The sequence below is a fragment of the Phoca vitulina genome, unplaced genomic scaffold (genome assembly GCF_004348235.1).
Source record: "Phoca vitulina isolate PV1807 unplaced genomic scaffold, GSC_HSeal_1.0 scaffold5, whole genome shotgun sequence".
NCBI classification, from domain to species: domain Eukaryota; kingdom Metazoa; phylum Chordata; class Mammalia; order Carnivora; family Phocidae; genus Phoca; species Phoca vitulina.
Genome location: NW_022589708.1, coordinates 66227903 through 66249881, shown reverse-complemented (window position 1 = coordinate 66249881; position 21979 = coordinate 66227903). Strand labels below are relative to the sequence as shown.

General features: G+C 32.8%; 1 protein-coding gene across 11 annotated transcripts in view; it reads left to right on the top strand.

Moving 5' to 3' along the window:
• The window catches only part of NBEA (neurobeachin), a 696015-nt gene that overhangs the window by 247285 nt on the left and 426751 nt on the right, over nucleotides 1-21979 (top strand). For 9 of the 11 annotated variants that reach the window (XM_032403205.1, XM_032403204.1, XM_032403196.1 and 6 more), the window contains 3 exons: nucleotides 3131-3238; nucleotides 8404-8572; nucleotides 10032-10127. In XM_032403205.1, coding sequence (XP_032259096.1) covers nucleotides 3131-3238; nucleotides 8404-8572; nucleotides 10032-10127 — 373 coding nt within the window. The remainder of the gene's footprint in view (nucleotides 1-3130; nucleotides 3239-8403; nucleotides 8573-10031; nucleotides 10128-21979) is intronic. The other 2 variants (XM_032403202.1, XM_032403201.1) reach the window with 1 other exon arrangement.

Genomic DNA, 21979 nt, shown 5'->3' with positions numbered 1-21979 from the left:
TAATTAAACATTTTCTATGTTAAATATAATGTACCTTAAAATTTGTTTTTTTAAGTCTGAGAAAAAAGTAACATGGTATTGTGTAAAGAAAGAGAAAGGATTTGGTAATCAGACCGCTGTAGGCTTCTTCGGTGCTGGCTTTTCTTCATAATTGTATTACCAAGATTATTTAACCTGAGACTTGCATTCTTTGTTTATTAAATGAAGGTACTAATAATTCTACTTCATAGGATTTTTGTAAGGATATCAGTACACATTGCTCTGAAAGTTCTTAGTTATTACTATTTTTCATAGTTAAATATTTTCACAGAGCTCAATATATGAATTATACTTTTTAAGTGGATATGTTTTTGGTGATAGATACTCTCATAATATTATTGAATGCCCAGGAAATGAATGAATAGTGTATTTTGGAATATACCAGTAATTCTCATTTTAAATTAGCTCTTTATCACATGTTAAACTGACCCTTTGCATCACATCAAAGATTTATTAACATAATTTTTATGGTCCTGCATGACTGACCCTGGCTTACTTCTCCAACAGCAGCTTTATCCTCTTACCCCCTTGCTTTTGCCATTTTAGTCACATGATAGACTTTAGTTCATCAGAGAATCTTTTTTTTTTTTTTTTTGTCTTCAGACTTTTTCATAGGTTCCCTTTGCTTGAAGGGTCCATCCTTAACTTTTCATCCAGTTAAAATCCATTCGACTCTTGGCTTCAGCTTAAGTGCTACTCTTTGGGGAAAATGTTTTCAGATACCCTTACTGCCACCCCAGTCTAGGGTAGTTTCCTCTATTTGATATTTTCATAAACCCCTGTATGTCTCATATCACACACTACACTTGTAACTGGATGTTTGATATTGACAAACCTTTTTTCTGCTCAGTAAGTGAAGACATGAAATAGAAGTTTAATTCATTTAAGTAGTTCTATGGCTTCAAACTTCTGTAACTTTCAAACAGAACAACCATATATTTAATATATATTGTAGCCTCTTTTTCAATTCTGTCAGAAAACATTCCTATAATAATCAGACCATGTTTTATTGCTAACAAGTCTCCAAAGTGTTCTCCATTGCTTAGAAAATTAAATATGAACACATCAGCAAGAATGCCTCATGTTATTTGTGTAGGCGTAGTAGACTGTAAGTTACTTGGAAGTACGTACATATCTTACCCATCTTTGTAATTGCAGAGCATGTATATATAACACTGGCAGTACTCTGTCCAAAGAGCAGTAACTCCAGAATCAAACAGGTCTGAGTTTGTATGCTGGCTCTACCCCGTAACTAGTTTTGGGACCCAAGACAAATTACTTAGTCTCCTGTGCCTCAGTTTTCCAGGCTTTAAAATAGATACAAATCTTAATTTACAAGGTGTTTCTATGAACTAAATGAAAAGCAGTAATTAAAGTTCTTAGTTAATTCCTGACACACAGTGAACTTTCAATTAATAGAAATTCCCTTCCTCTCTCTAGCAGGTCTATATACTCATGAAATGAATAAATAAATTAGTATTTTTGAGAGCTTTGATCTTAAAGTGTCTGTAACGAATTCACTAGATAATAAGGAACTTTTCAAGACTGTCAAACCAACTATTACTCTGATTGCAGAACATGGAGAGAAAAGTCCAATGTGAAGGAATTTTGTAGTAATTTAGTTGAGCTAGGCACTGTCTCTTTAGTAAGAACCTTGGCAATGAAAAATGGTTAATAAGCTATAGATGCAGAAATATTAGGGGAAAAGTGGACTTGGTAAGAAAACACATTTTAAGAAAGCGAGTCAGTGGACCTGGCGAGGGAGGGGTTTTTTTCCTCCTTGTGTTTATGCATTTTTTTATGTGATTTTAGTAAGTGAACCATAGATAATTTTGATGAATACTAATCTGTGTAGATTTGCCTGAGTCATACATCTTCATTGGACCTCACTTTCTATACTTTGTAAAAAGGAGCTTTACCCATAAAAAAGTCTTTATAAAGATCAAATTCAATTGTGGATATAGAAATACTTTATAAAATATAAAATGATATATGTAAGTTAAAATATTTATAAATTTCTTCATCTATGCTGTAAATTGTGTCCTTTTTATCTCTGCTGTAAACAATGTGTTATTTTCTTTAATCATCCTGTGATAAATATTATTAGCTTATTATTTAGATGATATAGCTGAGGTCCAGAGAGGCTAATATCTCACCTAAGGTCATATCCTGGTAAGTCGTGGAATTATAATGGAAACCAAATAACTAAGCCATATTCTTTTCACTATCCTGTGCTGCAGAGGAATCGAACATCTTAATTTAAGAGTGAAATATCATAATTGAAGTGTATAGAAGATTAGAAGGAAGTCTGTTTATTTTTAATTAGAGTAACAAGTTATTCTATTTGCAGGAATTGTATTTGGTACTCTATGTATATGATCTAATTAATCCACACAATTCTTAAAATGTTGTATAAGTGATAAAGTACTAGACTGAATTTCAAGGAACCTTGTTCTCAGACTAGTTTGCTATGTGAGACATTAACTTAAAATTTGTGAGGTTTTGTATCTTCAACTTTAAAAAGGATTTTTGGTCGTTATGATCTTTAATGTCTTTCAGCTTTAATATTAAGGCTATGACTGAATTTTTTTTGTTTACCTTTTTTAGGTTTTTGTAGGTCATAACATATTTATACATATAAAATCTCATGCAATGTAATATAGTAATCTCGTATGTTATAAAAGCGTGATGGATAAATGAACCCAATGACTCAAAGAGATTTATTAAGTAGAGATTGGGAAAGTGAGGCTCAGAAAATTTTAGTAACAAGTCCAAGGTTACACAGCAGAGTTTGAGCTCAAATCCTCTGAAGTCCAAGATCAGTCTCTTTTCCACGTCAGTCTTACTACTTTTCTGAGTCTATTGTGGTAGCTGTGCTGAACAAGAACACTGTGAAGAACAAGAACACTATGAGTAGGTGAAACTGACAACAGCAGAGAGGAGAACAGAAGTGTCTTGTCATAGAGTGCTATTGTCAATAAATGTTACTCAGTGATGGGGAGGTAATGCCTAAAGATACTAGAAATTACTCTCCTATATTAGTCTCTGTATTATGCTATTTTCTCTTTAACAATTCTCTTTCTTTTTTAAGACTCCATTAGAAAGTGTTCCAGGTAACCTTTCTCCTATTAAAGATCCTGATAGACTTCTTCAGGATGTTGATATTAATCGCCTTCGTGCTGTCGTCTTTCGGGATGTGGTAAGTTATATACCTGCTTGATTTCCCCGGAAAAAAAATCTTCCACTATCATTTGTGTAAAAAAATTTAAATTTTATAAGAAAGCTGCAAGTACAACTAAATGTCCTAATGTCAGGAATTGTAGGTTTAGGACATACTTCTGATTACAGAATGATTGAGCCTTTGCTTTCTCTGAAAGTTTATTGATACGTCATTTTTTTAGGTGATGTAAAATTTTGATTTAGTTTGTGTGTATAGTAAGACTGGGGATAACCTTGAAAAATTATGATTCACTTTGTGTTGAATCACCTACTTTTCTCTTTTGTATTCCTTGCTCCATTTCTAGGTACTATGTTGTTATTATCAACGTTCCTTGTACTATGGATAAAAGGAATTAATTCACTAAGGTGTTACTGGCAATTACTTTTTTGAGGGGCAGCAATTACTTTTGAAAGAAGATCTGCGTTTTAAAAATGATAGGTATTTATGAGAAGTTGAGTTACAAAAGTAGCTTTGTAGAGCTTAAGGAAAAGATAGCTTATGGAGATGGTTTCTTGGAACACCCCACTTATTCAAGTAAAGATAAGATTGGCCTTTTCACAAATCACGTAGAAACATATATAGTATTTTACAGCAGATTCAATATTGACATTACTCCTTAACATAGTTATTGTTTTCCAGCCACTTTGGAGTCTGTTTTTCTTATTTTAATTGATGATTTATGAAACACAGAAGAAAATTTATTTATTTATTTATTTTAAGTAGGCTCCACACCCAGTGTGGGGCTTGAACTCAGGACTCTGAGATGAAGAGTAAGAAAGTCTGTATTTTAAATTTATATTTAACAATAAATTGGATGAGTACTTTGTACTTTAGAAAGTGGTTAAAACGTATGTTAAGTCACACAGCATAATACTGCATGGTAGGAATCTGCAACAGAAAAATTGTCACTCTCTTTAATATGTATCAGTTCTTATAAATTACTAGAAAAATTACAAACATAGCAACAGAAAATTAGATGGTGGACATTAAATATAAAAGATAAGGTAACAAATACATGATGAAGTCAGTATTACCAGTAGTCAAAGGAATGCAAATTAAAATAAGTGAGATATTTTTAGTATTAGATAAATAAAAATTTTAAATAATACCCAGCATTGCAAGGGTGCATTGAAACATGCTCTGTTATATATCACTGGTAGACGTTTAAATTGGATAAACTTCCTGAATAGTTCTTTTGCATTATGTGTTAAAACTCTTACAAATATCGACGCCCTGTGACCCAGTGGTTCTACCCAGAAGTTATCTGACTTCATGTGCTCATCAAAGATGCCTACAGGAAAATTGGCAATGTTACAAATACCTAACAGTAGAGTTTCAGCTTAATAGATTATAGTATATTCATTCAGTGGGACACTATGCAGCCATTAAAATCGTATTTTTGAGGGAAATTTTGTGACATAGAAAAATGGTCATTATATATTTTAAGGGAAAGCAGCAGTATACAAAAGTACTTATATTACACAAATATTACATTTTTATGTTGAGCATATGTACACGTACATGTGTACCTTTAAAAAAAAGACTAGAAAAATATACCAAGGGCTATTAATGATTATCTCTAGGTAAACAGTTTTTATTTTATACTTTAGTCTTTTATACTTTTTTGTGTTTTCAAATGTTCTGTAATAAACCCATATTTCTTTTGTAATTAATGAATAATAAAAGTTTTTTAAAAAATGGAGATAAAATGCATGATAGTATAAAAATCATGATGTAAGAGTCTTATAATAATCTGGACTCTAATCCAGATGTGGAAAAAAAAATCACTAACAGGTTCATCATTTAGAAGTTAGAATTACTCATCCTGAAAAAATCTGCTATGGAAAGACTGTTTTTCAAATGAAAAATGTTTAAAACATGGAGCATATCCTCATCTCCAAGAGGCACACTCAGATCTAACATAGAAGAGGTTTATGTTAAGTGTGACATTATGTTTACATTGTTAGTAAATTCTGCATTAGGTTATTATGGTAGATTATGATAATTTTTTCTAAGACTCCTAGATGTTAAATATGTTGGATAACCCAGCAGTGGTGCCTAGCTTTCTTCCCGAAGGATGGGAATTAAGTATTCCCAGATGTACCTTCCAAACATCATTAAGGTAATACAACTTGTGTTTGTTGAGTTTATAATGTGTTTCAGACACTTAATATGTATTATCATAAGCTTCCATTTAAGGGTTAAGAGAAATTGAAGACTCAGAAATTTTAAGATCCCCCAGATAGTATGAGGTGGTGAGAACCTTAAGGTAGACCTCTCCAAAGTATTCTCTTTTTCATTAGCATATTTCATAGATTCTAAGATACTGTTTTCACTTTTATTTTATATTTATTTATTTATTTATTTTTAAGTTTTTATTTAAATTCCAGTTAGTTAACATACAGTGTAATAATTAGTTTCAGGTGTACAATATAGTGATTCAACACTTCTGTACACCACTTGGTGCTCTTAACAACAAGTGCATTCCTCCCATCACCTGTTGGAAGTGTTTGACAGTTGATACATTTTAGAATCAATTGTAGATATCATGCTAAGAATTATACTTGACTTTTGAAATTTTTGTGAATCAGTAGTCATTTTTAATTGCCTTAATTTCACAAACAAAGGAGATCAAAAATTAGGTTTTTAAGGAAAACTATATGTACATTGTATACATATATATATACAATATGCAATAAATGTATCTTGCTCTTGCTTTTTTTCTCTTATGAGGACATTGCTGGTTTAAACTCACATGAACTGTTTAAATCTAGGCAAAAGCCTTGTGTGACAAAATTTGCTATGTGGTAAGAAATAAAATTAGACTTTAAAAATCAACACTGTTTTCAGTGTTCCCAATAAACTAAAAGTTGAAAACAAATTCAGTATTCTTCTATACTAGGTCCTTTATATACAAAATTATATAAACTGAAGTAATTTTAATCCTTAAAAGTTGATAATAGAAGGTTTTTAACATCCTGGTTGAAGCATTAAAATTTTTAAAGGATTTCAGAGTTAATTATATTACTGATTCAAGATTGAATAGTGGAGGGACCCATTTCTTAAGCAGATGGGGGAAACATAAGAGTTTATGTCTTCATAATAATAAAATATGTAGGCAAGACAATTAATTTGTATAAAAATTTACTTGTTCTCCAGATGTTGTGCTTCATTTTTAAAGATAGAACTCTCTGGGAATAAGCAGCACAATTGGTTTGCAGATCTGGATTTGAAAAGAAAAGGCAACTGTTTTCATGCCATATATATGGGAGACGTTAGCTTGGCTAGGACACTTCACAATATCTGTTGTTTGCAACTCTGCAACTTTTGTAGTTAACATGCATTCATTCCACACATGCTTTTTAATTACCTGGCGCTGAGTTTCCAGTGGTGGAAATGTAAATGTTGTAGAATATCACAGTCTATCACAGCTTGAGCTGTGTTTGAATTCATTCCTGGTCAGTATCTTTGTTGATAGGATTGCACTTCATTTTCCTTTATAATAACTATTTAAGTATTTGATTTTGTCCCTTCTCTATATATTTATTCCATCAACATTATAATGCACAGAGTATGCATTTCCAACACTTTTAAGAAACTGTATCTCTAGGAAAGCTGCCTGTCACCCTCAGAGTATGAGATACTAAGTTTATAATATTTCAGAACAAATTTAATCTGTTTTGGTAGTTTTCTGTATTAGCTGTACTAATCCCATTTCATAGTATTAAATTATTAGTAAATATTTCTTGTTTGCTTTCTTTTCTGACAAATGCACATACATTCTGAATCTTGTTTGCATTTTGCTTAAATGAAGTAAAAATAAAAAGTGCCTTGAATGGAGTTGCTAGACTTTAATGCATGTCTGCTTTCCTCATTCATATCATACATTTTTTTACCTATTATCTGTGGGCCACAGTAATTACTTGCAGTTTTGGTTTGAAGTGTCACCTTTACCTAGCTTAGAAAAGGGCTTTATAACCATTTACATTTGATTCCTTCGATACAGGCTAATTTGAAAGTGGTATTAGAGATTATAAGTTTGCCTCCTTATCAGTTTTTCCCTATAATATAGTTTATCTAGGCTTTCAAGGTTACATGCAGCTCTTTATATTTTACAAAGCATACTTACAGAGTTATCTTTTCTACTAGACTGCATTCTGCTTTTTTTTAAGATTTACTTATTTATTAGAGAAAGAGAGAGAGAGAGAGAAAGGGCGTGGGCGGGGCAAAGGAAGAGGGACAGAGAGAATCTCAAGCAGACTGCCCTATGAGGGTGGAGCCTGCGACCCTGAGACCATGACTGAGCTGAAATTAATAGTCTGATGCTCAACCAACTGAGCCACCCAGGTGCCCCTGCGGTCTGCTTTTTTGAAACTATTCTCTCTGTATCCTAACTTCACCAATTGTTTTCATACCTTTTACCAATTTGTTGCACTGGGAAAACTTCCATTTTTGTCATTGAGCTTTTGAAGTTCAGAGCCTCAAATATTGGCAGTGTTTTAGAGGTCATTTTTCCAGGGTGGAATAGTGGGACTGTTACTTATTTTTATTTATTTATGCAGTCAGAGGTTGCATTGACTTTTCTTAAGCTGCTATATCATACTTCTAGCTCATATTGAGTTTGTATAAAGTTCAATTTTCTGTTCCCCCATTGTTTATGTTTCCCCTATTTTGTAGTCATATAGTCTCTTAAGGTAGTAATGTGTTAGAATTGTACATGTATCTCAATTATAATTTTATTCTATTTTTTAAAAATTATATAGCATTTGGAACTATTGATTTTTATTCAGATATTCTTTCATCCTTATGCTTTCTGTATATTTTATAAATAGACATATTCCGTAGTTATGGAAGTAATGGATAGTAATGGTGAAGAGGACAAAGAATAAAATTTTGTGGCATGAATGCAAAATTTTAACATTCTCATTTTTTGAAATTAAATTTCAACCTATAACTCATGATACATTTCTGGAGTTTTGTATTTATACTTAAATGATACTAATTAAATAACAATGTATACTTAGAAGTTTTAATAAAAGTTAAATGTCATATTTTGCCTCCATAAAGAAAATGAAATAGTAGTTTCTTATACTCTGATAACTTCAAAAATTTGAATGTCAGAACTGCCTTTTCATTTTACACAGGATGATAGCAAGCAGGCACAGTTCTTAGCTCTAGCTGTTGTTTACTTCATTTCGGTTCTGATGGTTTCCAAGTATCGTGACATATTAGAACCCCAGCGAGAGACTGCAAGAACTGGAAGCCAACCAGGTAGAAACATCAGACAAGAAATAAATTCGCCAACAAGTACAGGTACTATTTTTTTTAATTATTTGAATTTTTGTCATCATTTATCTCCTTTTTATTTCCTTTTTACATCCCATCCAGTTTTAAACTAGTCCTATTCATTATCATCTTAAATATTTATAAGTAGTTGGTATATAAATGCCAATTTAATACTCTTTAATTCCATAAAAATGTGTAAATTTCCATGATATTTGCTATATTCTCATTTTATCAGTGCAGTTTGGGTTTAATGTTTTCCATATGTTAATATAAATCATTTACTATTTAATATGCAAATAACTGATATATTTTAAATGTATTACTTTTTAACTTTTATGAACATGAAAGTAGATTCTTATAAATTCAAGACCAAGAATAAGCCAAAATATAAATCTTTATAGCCAAGTTCAAAGATAACTTCTTTCTTGCTTGCTTATTTTCTCTCTCGCTCTCACTCTCTGTGTTTCTTTTGCAGTGTATAATTATTTAAGTATCTAAATATTCTGTCAGAGATTCATAATAAGCCAACATACATTTTAAACTTTATACCAAAGTTGCTTCAATTAAAATCAAAGATTTACAGACGACAGTGAACCATCTTGGATCATATTATCTCTCTTATTTAGAGAAGATGCTCATGTTGTGGGAGTTCTTGCATTATCAGCTTTGCCTACTCTGCTTGAAAATGATAAACACATTTTCTGGCAACTAATATTTTAATATCATGGAGTGCCTTCTATCAGTTGCATTTCCTGCCATGTGTTTATATCAAAATTGTTTCTTGGTTGTTTGCAATGTATCCTTGGTAATCTAGTGGTTATTTCATGTACCATTAGATTAATTTGTAGTTGAAATTGTCTTTCCTAAATAAATGCATATGATATATAAATAAAATGGATATTTTAAAAAGTGAGTAGAAATTAGTGGTCAAATCTCTGCATCTTGTTTTCCCTGAGCATATCATATCTCCTTTACCTTGCTTTTGTGGAAATACGATTGTGTTTTAGCTATAATACTTTATTGTTGCATGCTACATTTACTTTGAACACATAAACATGATATTATTTCATTATAGTATACTTTTAACTTTATTCATCAAATTAAACATTATCCTTTCATTCCAGTTTATGTCTTTTGACCATTTAAAACATTAAGACTCTTATTATGTTAATCAACTTTTGCTTCATTTTTAATGCATTCATATCAGCTTTATATGTATAAAACAAGCAATACTTTAGTCAGCCTTCCAGTTCTGATTTTGTATGTGTATGTCTTTCTGTATGTTGCTAAAATTACTTTACTTAACAAGTGTATGATATCTCCTTTCTCTTAATACATAACCTCTTTCCTTCCCCCAGAGATGCAGTCTTTATTGCTAGTACTGTTTGCATGTTGCAGTAATATAGAGTTGTCATGGATCTCCAGTGGACCATGTTGCAGGTTGCTACATGCTGGCTCAAATTTGATTCCATGATTTTCTCTACAGTTGTGGTCATACCATCTATCCCTCATCCAAGTTTGAACCATGGATTCCTTGCCAAGTTAATTCCTGAGCAGAGCTTTGCCCACTCATTTTACAAAGGTAATATTGACCTCATCTCCTGACCTGTTTGGGTATTCGTATTTCATTAATTGTTATAAAATAAATATCCATAATGTAATTGTTTATAGACAAGTATACACCTCAGGTTTCATGGAGATATGATATGTTGTATTTTTATTTGGCTATTGAGAGTAAAATACAGTTTTTATATTTGTATTTCATTACATTTCTTTAAGTATCATCTGCAAATTATGGATACTTAATTATATATATAAGAATATTCACAGTGGTGGCATTCACTAGAGATTGCAGAAGAGCCACACCTTAGTAGGAGACTAAAGTAGCCCTAAAATGAAGGCTCCTCTAGACTCACAAGAAAAAAAACTTAAAAACAAGCCTTGAAAACATCAAATTGATCTAAAAGTTACTTAACTTTCTGTTAAAGTTCTACCTCTGTTTAAAGGAATACAAAAAAATTTTTCACCAAACAACATAAAATTCAATGTTAAGCATTCAATAAAAAATTATTAAACATGTAAAGAAGCAGGAAAATGTGCTATATAAGGGGGGAAAAATCATTCAAGAGAAACTGATTCAGGAAGGACAGTGATGGCAGAATTACCAGATAAGAACATTCAAACAGATATTATAAGTATGTTCAAAATGTTTTTCAATCTAAAAGAAATAGTGAATGTAATGAGAAAAAAAATGGAAGATTTTTTAAAAAGAACCAGTTGGAGTTTTAGAGATAAAAAATAAAATAGCTGATATGATGTTTCTGGGTAGGGTTGACATGGGATTACTCTCTGCAGAACAAAGGATTGTAGTAGGCCGAATTCTGTTCTCTGTACCCATTCCACCCAAGATTTTCCCATGTACACACCCTGCATGATTCCTGAGACAGTGAATATGATGGATTTTGCTCCTGTGACTATGTTGTATTACATAGCACAGTTGCTTTTAAGAGGAAGTGATTATCCATATAGTCCTGACCTAATTACATGAGACCGTAAAGGCAGAGCGTTTTCTCTGGCTGGTTACAGAAAAGGAAGTCAGAGAGACTGAGAGTGTGAAAGTGATTTGACTTGAAGGAAGTCCTTTATTGCTGAGATGAAGGTGACTGCAGTTCAAAGACCTGAGATCACCTTGTAGGAGCTTGAGAGCACAACCTAGCTGACAGTCAGCAAGTAAGTGGGAGACTTAGCCGACAACAACAAAGAACTGAATTCCTCCAGTAACTTGAGTGAGTTTAAAGAGGACCCTGCACTCCAGATGATACCATAGTTCAGTGTTTTCTATATATTGGCTAATGATATAGAAGACCAACTTATAGAACAAATAAAGCAGTGAAGTATTTTTTGTTACAACTTGATGAATGCACAGATTTTTTTAATAAATGTGCAACCTTTGAACATGATGAAATAAAGGAAAAATTCAGCTTTATTGCTTATAAACATCTAGCTGTGAACTAAGAAAAATTAGATTAAATTAGATTAGATTAAAAGTCTGGAGGGTTTTTTTTTTTTTTTTTTTGTGCATGTAGAAGGTGTTCCAAAGGCTTAGCTGTAGTGACTGGAAAATACTCTAGAATAGTTACCCAGATTCAGGAGCATATATCAGAATATCAATGCACTTCTTTATCAAGGATATTTTCTTGTGAAAACAATATTAGCTCAACTGCACAGTGTTCTTGGTGGCATAATAAAATTTTGAATTACTTTAAGACTGTTGTGGTGAATTTGCTATTTTCTTTGCTATGTGATAATATGGAAGCTGATCATAAATAACTGTTATGGTATGCTGTGGTACAGTGGGTACTGAAAGGACAAGTCCTGTGATGATGTGGGAACTACAAAGTCAACTTTTGGTGCGTTTTACAGAATAAGAAACCAGTTTGATTCCATTCTTTAAAGACTAGTAGAACTTGCTTTTTTGTCAGATCTGTAAAATATTTTAATGAATTCAGTACTTACACATGGGGAATGATTGCAACATGTTTTTTAGTAGCAGAAAAGATCAAAGGACAAAAAGAATCTTGGAAGCATACAATTTCTATGACATTTTTCATTACTTAATAATTATTATTTAATATAATTATCAAGAAAGTCTCTTGATCTTTAAGGATGATTTTGATTTTGCTCACCCTTGAAAATTTATCTCCTGACATTTTATGTATTTGATAGAATGTTTTGTGTTTAATTTTCCACCAGAAGAAGATTCATACATGAGATTCATGGAAATGGAATTCATTGCTTTCATTGAAATATAATTTATATTTGATTATAACAATACAAGATAAGTTATTGGAATGGGGCATTGGTGAGCATTGAGGGAAATTTTGAAGATACAGTTTTTCTAGTTTCATTTTGGATAAAAGTTTAAAATGAATATTCGTTCCATGAACATACCTCTGTGACACTGCTTTCTCTACTCTGCATGATATTAAAATAAAACGAAAGTTATTACAGGTTAGCTGTATGTTATTCCCATGAGTGGCATTATTGCCTGTTCAACTTGGATTAGATAAATTAACAAGCAAAAAGCTCTCATTGTCACATTATCAACTTTAAATATTTATATTCCCAGTGTTTGTATAAAACACTTATATAGGGGTCTCTTTTAGGGAGTCATTCTTCTGTTTCAAACTTTGTTTATGATGTGTAATGGGAAAAAATCACAAGTATACTAACATTTGTATATATTGGTCACCTATAAACACACTTTCAGTGAACAGCATGATGAACAGTTTTAAAATTATTTTCTTTTCCCAATATTATCTTTGTTCTGATTAAACTGAAATTTATTTTTCGTCTGTAGAATCAAATAATAAAAACATTTGTGGTTTTATTTTGTGTACTTAATTTTTTAAATTATTTTTAATTCATTTTCAAAATGTCAGTCAGTGATGGTTAAAAAAAAAAGGAAATTTTCGCTTTGAGTTTGATAGTTTGAGAAGCACTGATTTGGACTACTCTTCAACTCCTTCACACTGCACTTTCTTCTTTCAGCTCATTATTGAACCTTTTCAACAATGCCAAACTAGCTCTCTGGCCTCTTTTTTTTTTTTTTTTTTTATCTTTGATAGTCCCTCAGTTCAAAGTCTTACCCTTTTTGGAGCATTGCCCTAGTTTCTTCTTTGGACTTCTTTTCTTTAGTCATTAGTCTGTTACTGATGACAATAAAAAGTAACACTAATGTATATAATAAAGTAATGAAACATATTTAATATTATACATTCATATAATAAATATTTTATAATATATAACAAATATAATAAAGCAGTTTTTCTTTCTAATAATTTCTAAAGGCTTCCTATGATTTAGGGGACAAAATTAAAATGTCTTACTTTATAGTGGCGCACTACTGTAGTTCTAATTTACCTGGATTATACAATTGCCTCCAAAGTAGTTTCTTTACCTCTTTTTTTACTCATCTTTATTCGATTTATTACAGTTTTGCTACAATTTGTTTTAAAATGTAAATGATATATGTGTGTTTTTTTTTTTTTTACTTAAAATTTTCTGGTAGCATGTAGAGTAAAAATATCACATGGGCTTCGGATAATCTGACTGCTGATTATCTTTCCAGCTTTTTCTCATATTATTCTTCCATTTGCTAACTATGCTACCACAATAAAACTGTCTTTCTCTTCCTTAATAATCACCAGCACTATCCTGCCTCTTGATCTTTGTATTTTGTTTCTGGTTTAGAATTGTATCTTCAGGAAACAAGGTTCTCTCTCTTTCCTATTTTTTGCATGGCTGGTGCATTTTCATCCTTCAGGTGTCTCCCTGAAGGCGTCCACCTCACAGAGGCTTTCCCTGACTGCTGTAGCTGAGTAGCTTCCTCCCCATGACCAGCCTGTTCTCTACCACTACATCCTCTTCATTTCCTTTTTTGAATTTACACGATTTATTTGTTTAGTTGTTTATTGGAATGTACTTCAAAGGCATAGTCCCTGACACCCAGCATGATGCTTGGAACTAAATAAATATTTGTTAGTAGATGAGTAAGCCAGTGAGAAAGCTAAACAATTTTTTTAAAACTTGATGTTAGCCATAAAATGTATTTCATTATCAAACATGCTAAAAACAGGGATAAGAAACTTTTATTGATAACTTGGTCTAGAAGCTGTAGAAGCTTTATATTAATTATTTCACTTTAGGTTTAATAAGAATAAAAATATTTAGGTGAACTTATAAATAAATATATTGGTTTTCCTCTAACAATTCATTATTAGGGAAAAGAATTAACACTGGAAATAAAAAGTTAAGATAATGTAGTACTGGTAAAAGAATAGGCATATGGCATGATTGGTCTATAAATAGGCTGGAATTTGTATGAATGTTTCTTATAGTATAAATGTATTACCTATAGTATCATACACATTAGTATATAGTACTATATATGTTATATAGTATATTATAAATACAACTTTTCTAGTCAAAGGGAAGAGGAAGTATCATTTGGCAAATGGTAAAGGTTACCAAATGGGCAAACATTTGAAAAAATTAATTTATATCCTATCTCATATATTATGCCAGATATACTTCACATGCATTAAATTTAAAGGTATAAGTGAAACTGATCATAATTCAAGACAATTAAAGTTAATATTTGTATTAAAAAGGTGTTTTAAACTATAACATCAAAAGCTGAGGTTTAAAGTAAAAGGTATGACTAAATAGAAGTTTTGTATATCTCCATGTCTGAAAATATCAACAAAATTTAAAACAAATGCAAACAGGAGAACTTTTACATGTATATGATAAAAGTTAATAGCCTTAATGAATAAAGAGCTCTTACAGATCATTTAAAAGAACGTATCATGCTAAGGGAAACATGTAGAAAGCATCAAACAGTTAACAAAAGAAAAGCAATGTACAGTACAGATAAGGAAAATACATTTAAATCTAATAACCAAATTTATATTGCAGCAAAAATATACCTTGATCCTGAGTGGCTCAGTCGGTTAAGCATCCAACTCTTGATTTTGGCTCAGGTCATCATTTCAAGGTCGTGAGATGGAGCTCCACATCAGACTACCCTGCTGGAGATTCTGTCTGCCCATCCCCCTCCCCTCTAATCATGTGTGTTTGCTCTCTCTCAAATAAATAAATCTTTAAAAAGATATATATGTGTGTATATATATATATATATATACCATAATTTGCAAATTGGACAAAATTCTGAAGGGTTAGAATGCAAAGATGTGCAGGTTACATAGCATAAAACTATAACCCTTAAGCTAGTAATTTTACTTTTAGAATTGTATCTTCAGGAAACAAGGTTATGCCAATAATTTATATAGATATATTTTTACCACTCGGTTTTTATCGTATGTTTAGAAATAAAGTTAATATTTATTAAGTAAATTATTACATTCATATCAAATACAAAGCTTTTCAGTACTACAGATTTGTTATTTTCTCTTGCTGTTGGAATCATTTTTAATGTATCAATTGTAATCCTGTATGTGGATGCATTATAATTTCTCTTATAAGTACTCTAAAACACTGTCATCATAATATTTATAGAATTTTTATTGGATAATGATGTTGCATAATATATATTACATTTATTTACAGGTAAAAATCATGCCCAGGTATTCCTAGCAACTATCTCTTAAAAACGTCAACTTTTTGAAATAAGTGTCTGTTTTCAGTATTAGTAAAGGTACCAACAAAAGCTTCCCTCTCCTCTTCCTTTCTTTTTCTTCCATCCTCCAATTTAACCTTTCCTTCAATTTACTTTATGATTCCTAATTATATATTTGTTGAATAAATGAATGATTTCCTATTACATCCTAGTTGCTGGGGATATATAATAGTGAACAAAACATCCCTGTCCTTAGGAAACTAACATTCTAGCAAGGTAGATACATTTATGGAAACCACACACTTAAAACATAAAACTGCCAGTTATGCTGCATTCTAAGAATAAAATTACAGACTATTATGAGAAACTACAAAAGAAGAAACCTAATTTAATTTGGCGGTTGGGGATGACTTTTCATAGGAGAGACACTTAAACTAAGGGAACAAAAAGATGAATTCAGGGACATCTGGGTGGCTCAGTCGATTAAGCGCCTGCCTTACAGCTCAGGTCATAATCCCAGAGTCCTGGGATAGAGTCTCCTTGCTTGGCGGAGAGCCTGCTTCTCCCTCTGCTTGCTGCTCCCCCTGCTTGCGCGCTCTCTCTCTCTCTCTCTCTCTGACAAATAAATAAATAAAATCTTTAAAAAAAAAAAAAGATGAATTCAGTGGGTTTGAGAAAAATGTTGGGGACAGTGGAAGTACATTCCTGAAATAGTAGTCACTGTTGAGAGAAATTTCTTGGCATATTTTGGGAACATACGTAGATGGATAAGAAGGGAAAGAGAAACATTTAAAGAGTTCAGATAGGTAGACAGGTACCAAATCATGTAGAGTTTGAAAACTAAGGATTGGGTTTTTAAAATAATTAGAAGAGTATTGTATTAGTGTTCTATTGCTGCCACATTACAAAATACCACAGACTTACTAGCCTAAAACAACACAAATATATTACCTTACGGTTTTATAGATGACAAGTCTAATAGGGATTTGGCTAGGCTAAAATCAAGGCTTCAGCACTGTATGTCTTTCTGGAGGCTGTTGAGGAGAACCCATTTTCCTTGCCTTTTCAGCTTCTGGAGACCACCTATATTCCTTGGCTCCTGGCTTTCTTCCTCCTTCCTCCATCTTTAAAACCTGGAACAGTATTTCTTTCAGTCTGTTCTTCTGTAGTTACATCCTCCTCTGAGCACAGCTAGGAAAGGTTTTCTTCCTCTGTGAACTCATGAGATTAGATTGAGCCCACCTGGATAATCCAGGATAGTCTTCCCTTTGCAAAGCTCTCTCATTTAATGTCCTTCTTGTGTAAGGTGACAGTCATAGGTTATGAGAGTTAGGACACGGACATCTTTAAGGGGAGTGTTCATTATTTTGTCTACTATAAGTATCATAATCTGCTTACAATTTTACAAGAGCATTTTAGGTATAATGAAGGAATAGGTTAAAGGGGGCATTGAGGGAATCTGGATAAACCGATTGGAGGCTGTTGCTCTCTAGGTAAGTGATGCTTTGCTTAACACCAAGCTGTGGTGGCAGTGGAGATTGAAGGGGAAGATAAATTAGACATACCATGGAGGTAAAAGTGAAAGTATATGGTAATAGATTGGATGTGGGGCATAGAGTATGCCAAGTTTTCAAAGATAATGCCTGGCTCTCTGTCTGAAGTTCTGAGGTCAAATGGCTATTTATCAAAGCAAACAATACTGGTAAGTAAGGTTGAATAGAATGACCAAGACTTCCATTTTCAATGTGTTAAATATTTTTCTTTTCTTTTTATCTTTGACTCCCTTCATGCATTTCTCCCCCCTGCCCCAGCAACCACAATCTATTCCTTCTTTGTATCTATGAGCTTGATTTTTTTAAGATTCCACATATAAGTGATATCATATGATAATTATCTGTCTGACTTATTTCACTTACCCTAATGCCCTTGAGGTCTATCTATAGTGTCACAAATGACAAGATTTCATTCTTTTTAATGGCTGCATAATATTCCATTTTGTTTATTTACCACAGTTTCTTTAGCGATTCATCCATTGGTGGACCCTTAGTTGTCTCCATATCTTGCCTATTGTAAATAATACTGCAGTGAACGTGGGGCTGCATTTATCTTTTCCAGTTAGTATTTTTGTTTTCTTCAGATAAATTTGTGGAATTGCTGGATCATATGGTGGTTCTATTTTTAATTTTTTGAGGAGCTTCTGTGCTGTTTTCCATAGTGGCTGTAGCAATTTCCATTCACACCAGAGTGCACAAGGGCTCTTTCCCCTTCACATCTTTACCAACATTTATTATTTCTTGTCTTCTTTATAATAGCCATTCTAACAAGTATGAAGTGATATTGTGGTTTTGATTTTCATTTCCCTGATGATTAATGATGTTGACCATTTTTTATATATATTTGGTGGCCATCTTTATATCTTCAGAAAAATGTCTATTCATATCATCTGTCTTATTTAAAAGTGGGGTTTTTTTTACTTTTGAGTTGTATTGAGTTCCTTATATATTTTTTGTATTAGGCCCTTATTGGATATATAATTTACAAATATTTTCTCCCATTTAGTAGGCTGCCTTTTTGTTGATGGTTTCCTTTGTAATGTAGAAACAATTTAATTTGATGTAGTCCTATTTGTGTATTTTTGCTTTGTTGCTTTTGCTTTTGGTATCAGATTTAAAAAATCATTGTCAATACCTATGATGGGGAGGTTACCATGTATGTTTTCTTCTAGGAGTTTTATGGTTTCAGATTTTACATTCAAGTTTTTAATCCATTTTGAGTTAATGTTTGTGTATGGTATAAAATAGTTGTCAAGTTTCATTCTTTTACATGTGACTGTCCAGTTTTCCCAACATCATTTATTGAAAGGACTGTCCTATCTCCATTGTGTATTTTTAAGTCCTTTGTTGTAAATTGACCATGTTGGCATGGGTTTATTTTTGGACTCTCAGGTGCCACTGGTGAGGGAGGCACAAAGCTCGCCCATGGCTGGGTCTCCTCCAGAGCCCTCGTGGGCGAGCGGGTTCTGTGGGCTCTCTGGGCCAGCCAGTCAGCTCCAAATGACACGTCTAGCACCGACCCTGCTGAAGGCAGGGAGGGCAGAGCAGGGATCAACTGGTGGAGAGGTGCAGAGAGACGACTAGATCCCCTCAGTCTCACTGTGACACCCCGGGGCCTGGACTGCCCAAGGCCCAGAAGGCACTGGCCTATATATTATCTGTTCCATTGATCAGTGTGTCTGTTTTGATGCCAATACCATACTGCTTGATTACTGTAGCTTTGTAATATAGTTTGAAATCAGGGAGCATGAAGCTCCAGCTTTTTTGTTCTTTCTCAACATTGCTATGGTTCTTCAAGGTCTTCTGTGGTTCTGGACAAATTTTAAGATTATTTATTTCTGTGGAAAATGCCATTGCAATTTTGATAAGGATTGCATTGAATCTGTAGCTTGCTTTGTATACTATGGGCATTTTGACAATATTGATTATTCCAGTTTTTGAGCATGGAATATCTTCCATTTATTTGTTTCTTCAGTGATTTTCCATTAATCTTTTGCAGTTCTCAATATACAGTTCTTTACCTTCTTGGTTAAATTTATTCTTAGGTATTTTATTCATTTTGATGTAGTTGTAAGTGGGATTGTTTTCTTAAATTCTCTTTCTGATTGTTTATGATTAGTGTATAGGAATGCAACAGTTTTCTAGATAGTGATTTTGTATCCACAGCTAAACAAATTTGTTTATTCTAACAGTTTTTTTGATGGAGTCTTCAAGGTTTTCTATATATAATATGTCATCTGCAGATAGTTTGTTTTTCTTCTTCCTTTACAATATACGTGCCTTTTATTTCTTTTTCTTGCCTAGTTATTCTGCCTAGGACTTCTAATACCATGTTGAATAAAAGTGGCGAGAGTGGGCATCCTTGTCCTGTTCCTGATCTTAGAGGAAAAGCTTTCAGTTTTTCACCATTGATGATGTTAGCTATGGGATTATTATATATGGCCTTTAATATGTTGAGGCCTCTATACCCACTTTGTTGAGAGTTTTTATAATAAATTGATGTTAAGGGGTGCCTGGGTGGCTAAGGTGGTTAAGCATCTGCCTTCAGCTCAGGTGGTGATCCCAGTGGGATCAAGCCCTGTGGGGCTCCCTGCTGGGCTGGGAGCCTGCTTCTCCCTCTCCCTCTACCTTTTCCCCCAGCTCGTGCTCACACTTTCTGTCTCTCAAATAAAAGCATTAAGTCTATTAAAAAAATTGATGTTAAATTTTGTCAAATACTTTCCCTGCATCTATTGAGATGATTATACGATTTTTATCCTTTTTGTTAATGTGGTTTATCACATCAACTGATTTGCAGGTGTGGAACCATTTTTCTTTCCCTGGAATAAATCCCACTTGATCATGGTATATGATCCATTTAATGTGTTGTTGAATTCAGTTTGCTAATATTTTTTTGAGGATTTTTGCATCTATGTTTATTAGAGATATTGGCCTGTAATTATCTTCTCTTGTGGCCTTCTTGTCTGGTTTTAGTATCAGGGTAATGCTGGCTTCAATAAAATGAGTTTGGAAGAGCTCCCTCTTTATTTTGGAAGAGCTTGAGAAGGATTGGTACTAATTCTTCCTTTAATGTTTGGTGAAGCCATGTGGTCCTGGACTTTTGTTTGTTGGTAGATTTTGATTACTGATTCAGTCTCCTTACTAGTAATTAGTCTATCCAGATTTTCCATTTCTTCGTGTTTCAGACTCTGTAGATTGTATGTTCTAGGAATTTGTCCATTTCTTCCAGGTTGTGTCTAATTCATTGGTGTATTATTTGTAGTAGTCCATGATCCTTTGTATTTTTGTGATGTCAGTTGAAAGAGCTCCTCTTTCATTTGTGATTTGATTTGAGTACTCTCTCTTTTTCCTTTATGAGTCTAGCTGAAGGTTTGTCCATTTCTTTATCGTTTCAAAGAACCAGCTTTTAGTTTCAATGATCTTCTCTATAGTCTTTTTAGTCTCTATTTGATTTATTTCTGCTCTAATCTTCATTATTTCCTTTTTTGTCTGCTAACTTTGGGCTTCATTTATTCTTCTTTTTCTCCACCTTTTTTTTTTTAACACCTTGAGGTGTAAAGTTAGATTGTTTATTTGAGACTTTTCTTCTTTCTTGAGGTAGACATTTATTGTTATGAACATCCCACTTAGATTTGCTTTTGCTGCATCCCACAAATTTTGATATTGTTATATTTCCATTTTCTTTTGTCTCAAGGTATTTTTTGATTTCTCTTTTGATTTTTTCTTTGGCCAGTTGGTTGTTCAGTAGAATGTTGTTTAACTCTACATATTTGTGAATTTTCTAGTTTTCTTTGTGTGGCTGATTTTTAGTTTCATAACACTGTGGTCAGAAAAGATGCATGATACAATTTCAGTTTTCTAAAATTTATTAAAACTTGTTTTGTGGCCTCATGTATTCTGGAGAATGTTCCATGTGCACTTGAGAAGACTGTGTATTTTGTTGTTTTTGGATGAAATGTTCTATATATTATCTGTTAAGTTCATCTGGTCTAATGTAGTATTTAAGGCTGATGTTTCCTTAGTAATTTTCTGTCTACTTCTCTTGTAGGTCTGTTAGTATTTGCTTTATGTATTTAAATGTTACTATGTTGGATGCATAAATATTTACAAATGTTGTATCTTCTTGTCCAATTGACCCCTTTATCATAATGTAACTATCATCTTTGTTTCTTATTACAGTCTTTGTTTTAAAGTGTGTTTTTTTCTCACATGAGTATAGCTACTCCACCTTTCTTTTGGTATGAAATATCTTTTTCCATCCCTTCACTTTTATTCTCCACATGTCCTTACATCTAAAGTTAGTCTCTTGTAGGCAACATATAGATTGTTCCTGTTTTTTGTGGCTGCCACCCAGGGAAAACCTCTTGACCACCTGGCTCTGAACGCCAGAGGAGCTTATGTTTCTGGTGTTATGGGATTTTGATAATCTGTGTCACCCAGAAAGGAGCTTATGCCCCAGTCTGGCATCCCAATTTTTGCAACTGCTACCAGGGTACAATGTTTATCACCTGACTCTGGCCACTTACGCTTGTGAGTCTAACAGCGCTGTAACCAATGGGGAAAGAGTTCTTAAATAGCTACCACCCACAGGGCGCAGCTAGAGGCAGCAGACCCAGGAACTGAGAAGAAGGCTTATTAGCTAATCATGCTACACCCTGAGGGGCAGGCTTTTTTTTTTTTTTTTTTTAAAGATTTTATTTATTTATTTGAGACAGAATGAGAGAGAGAGAGAGCACATGA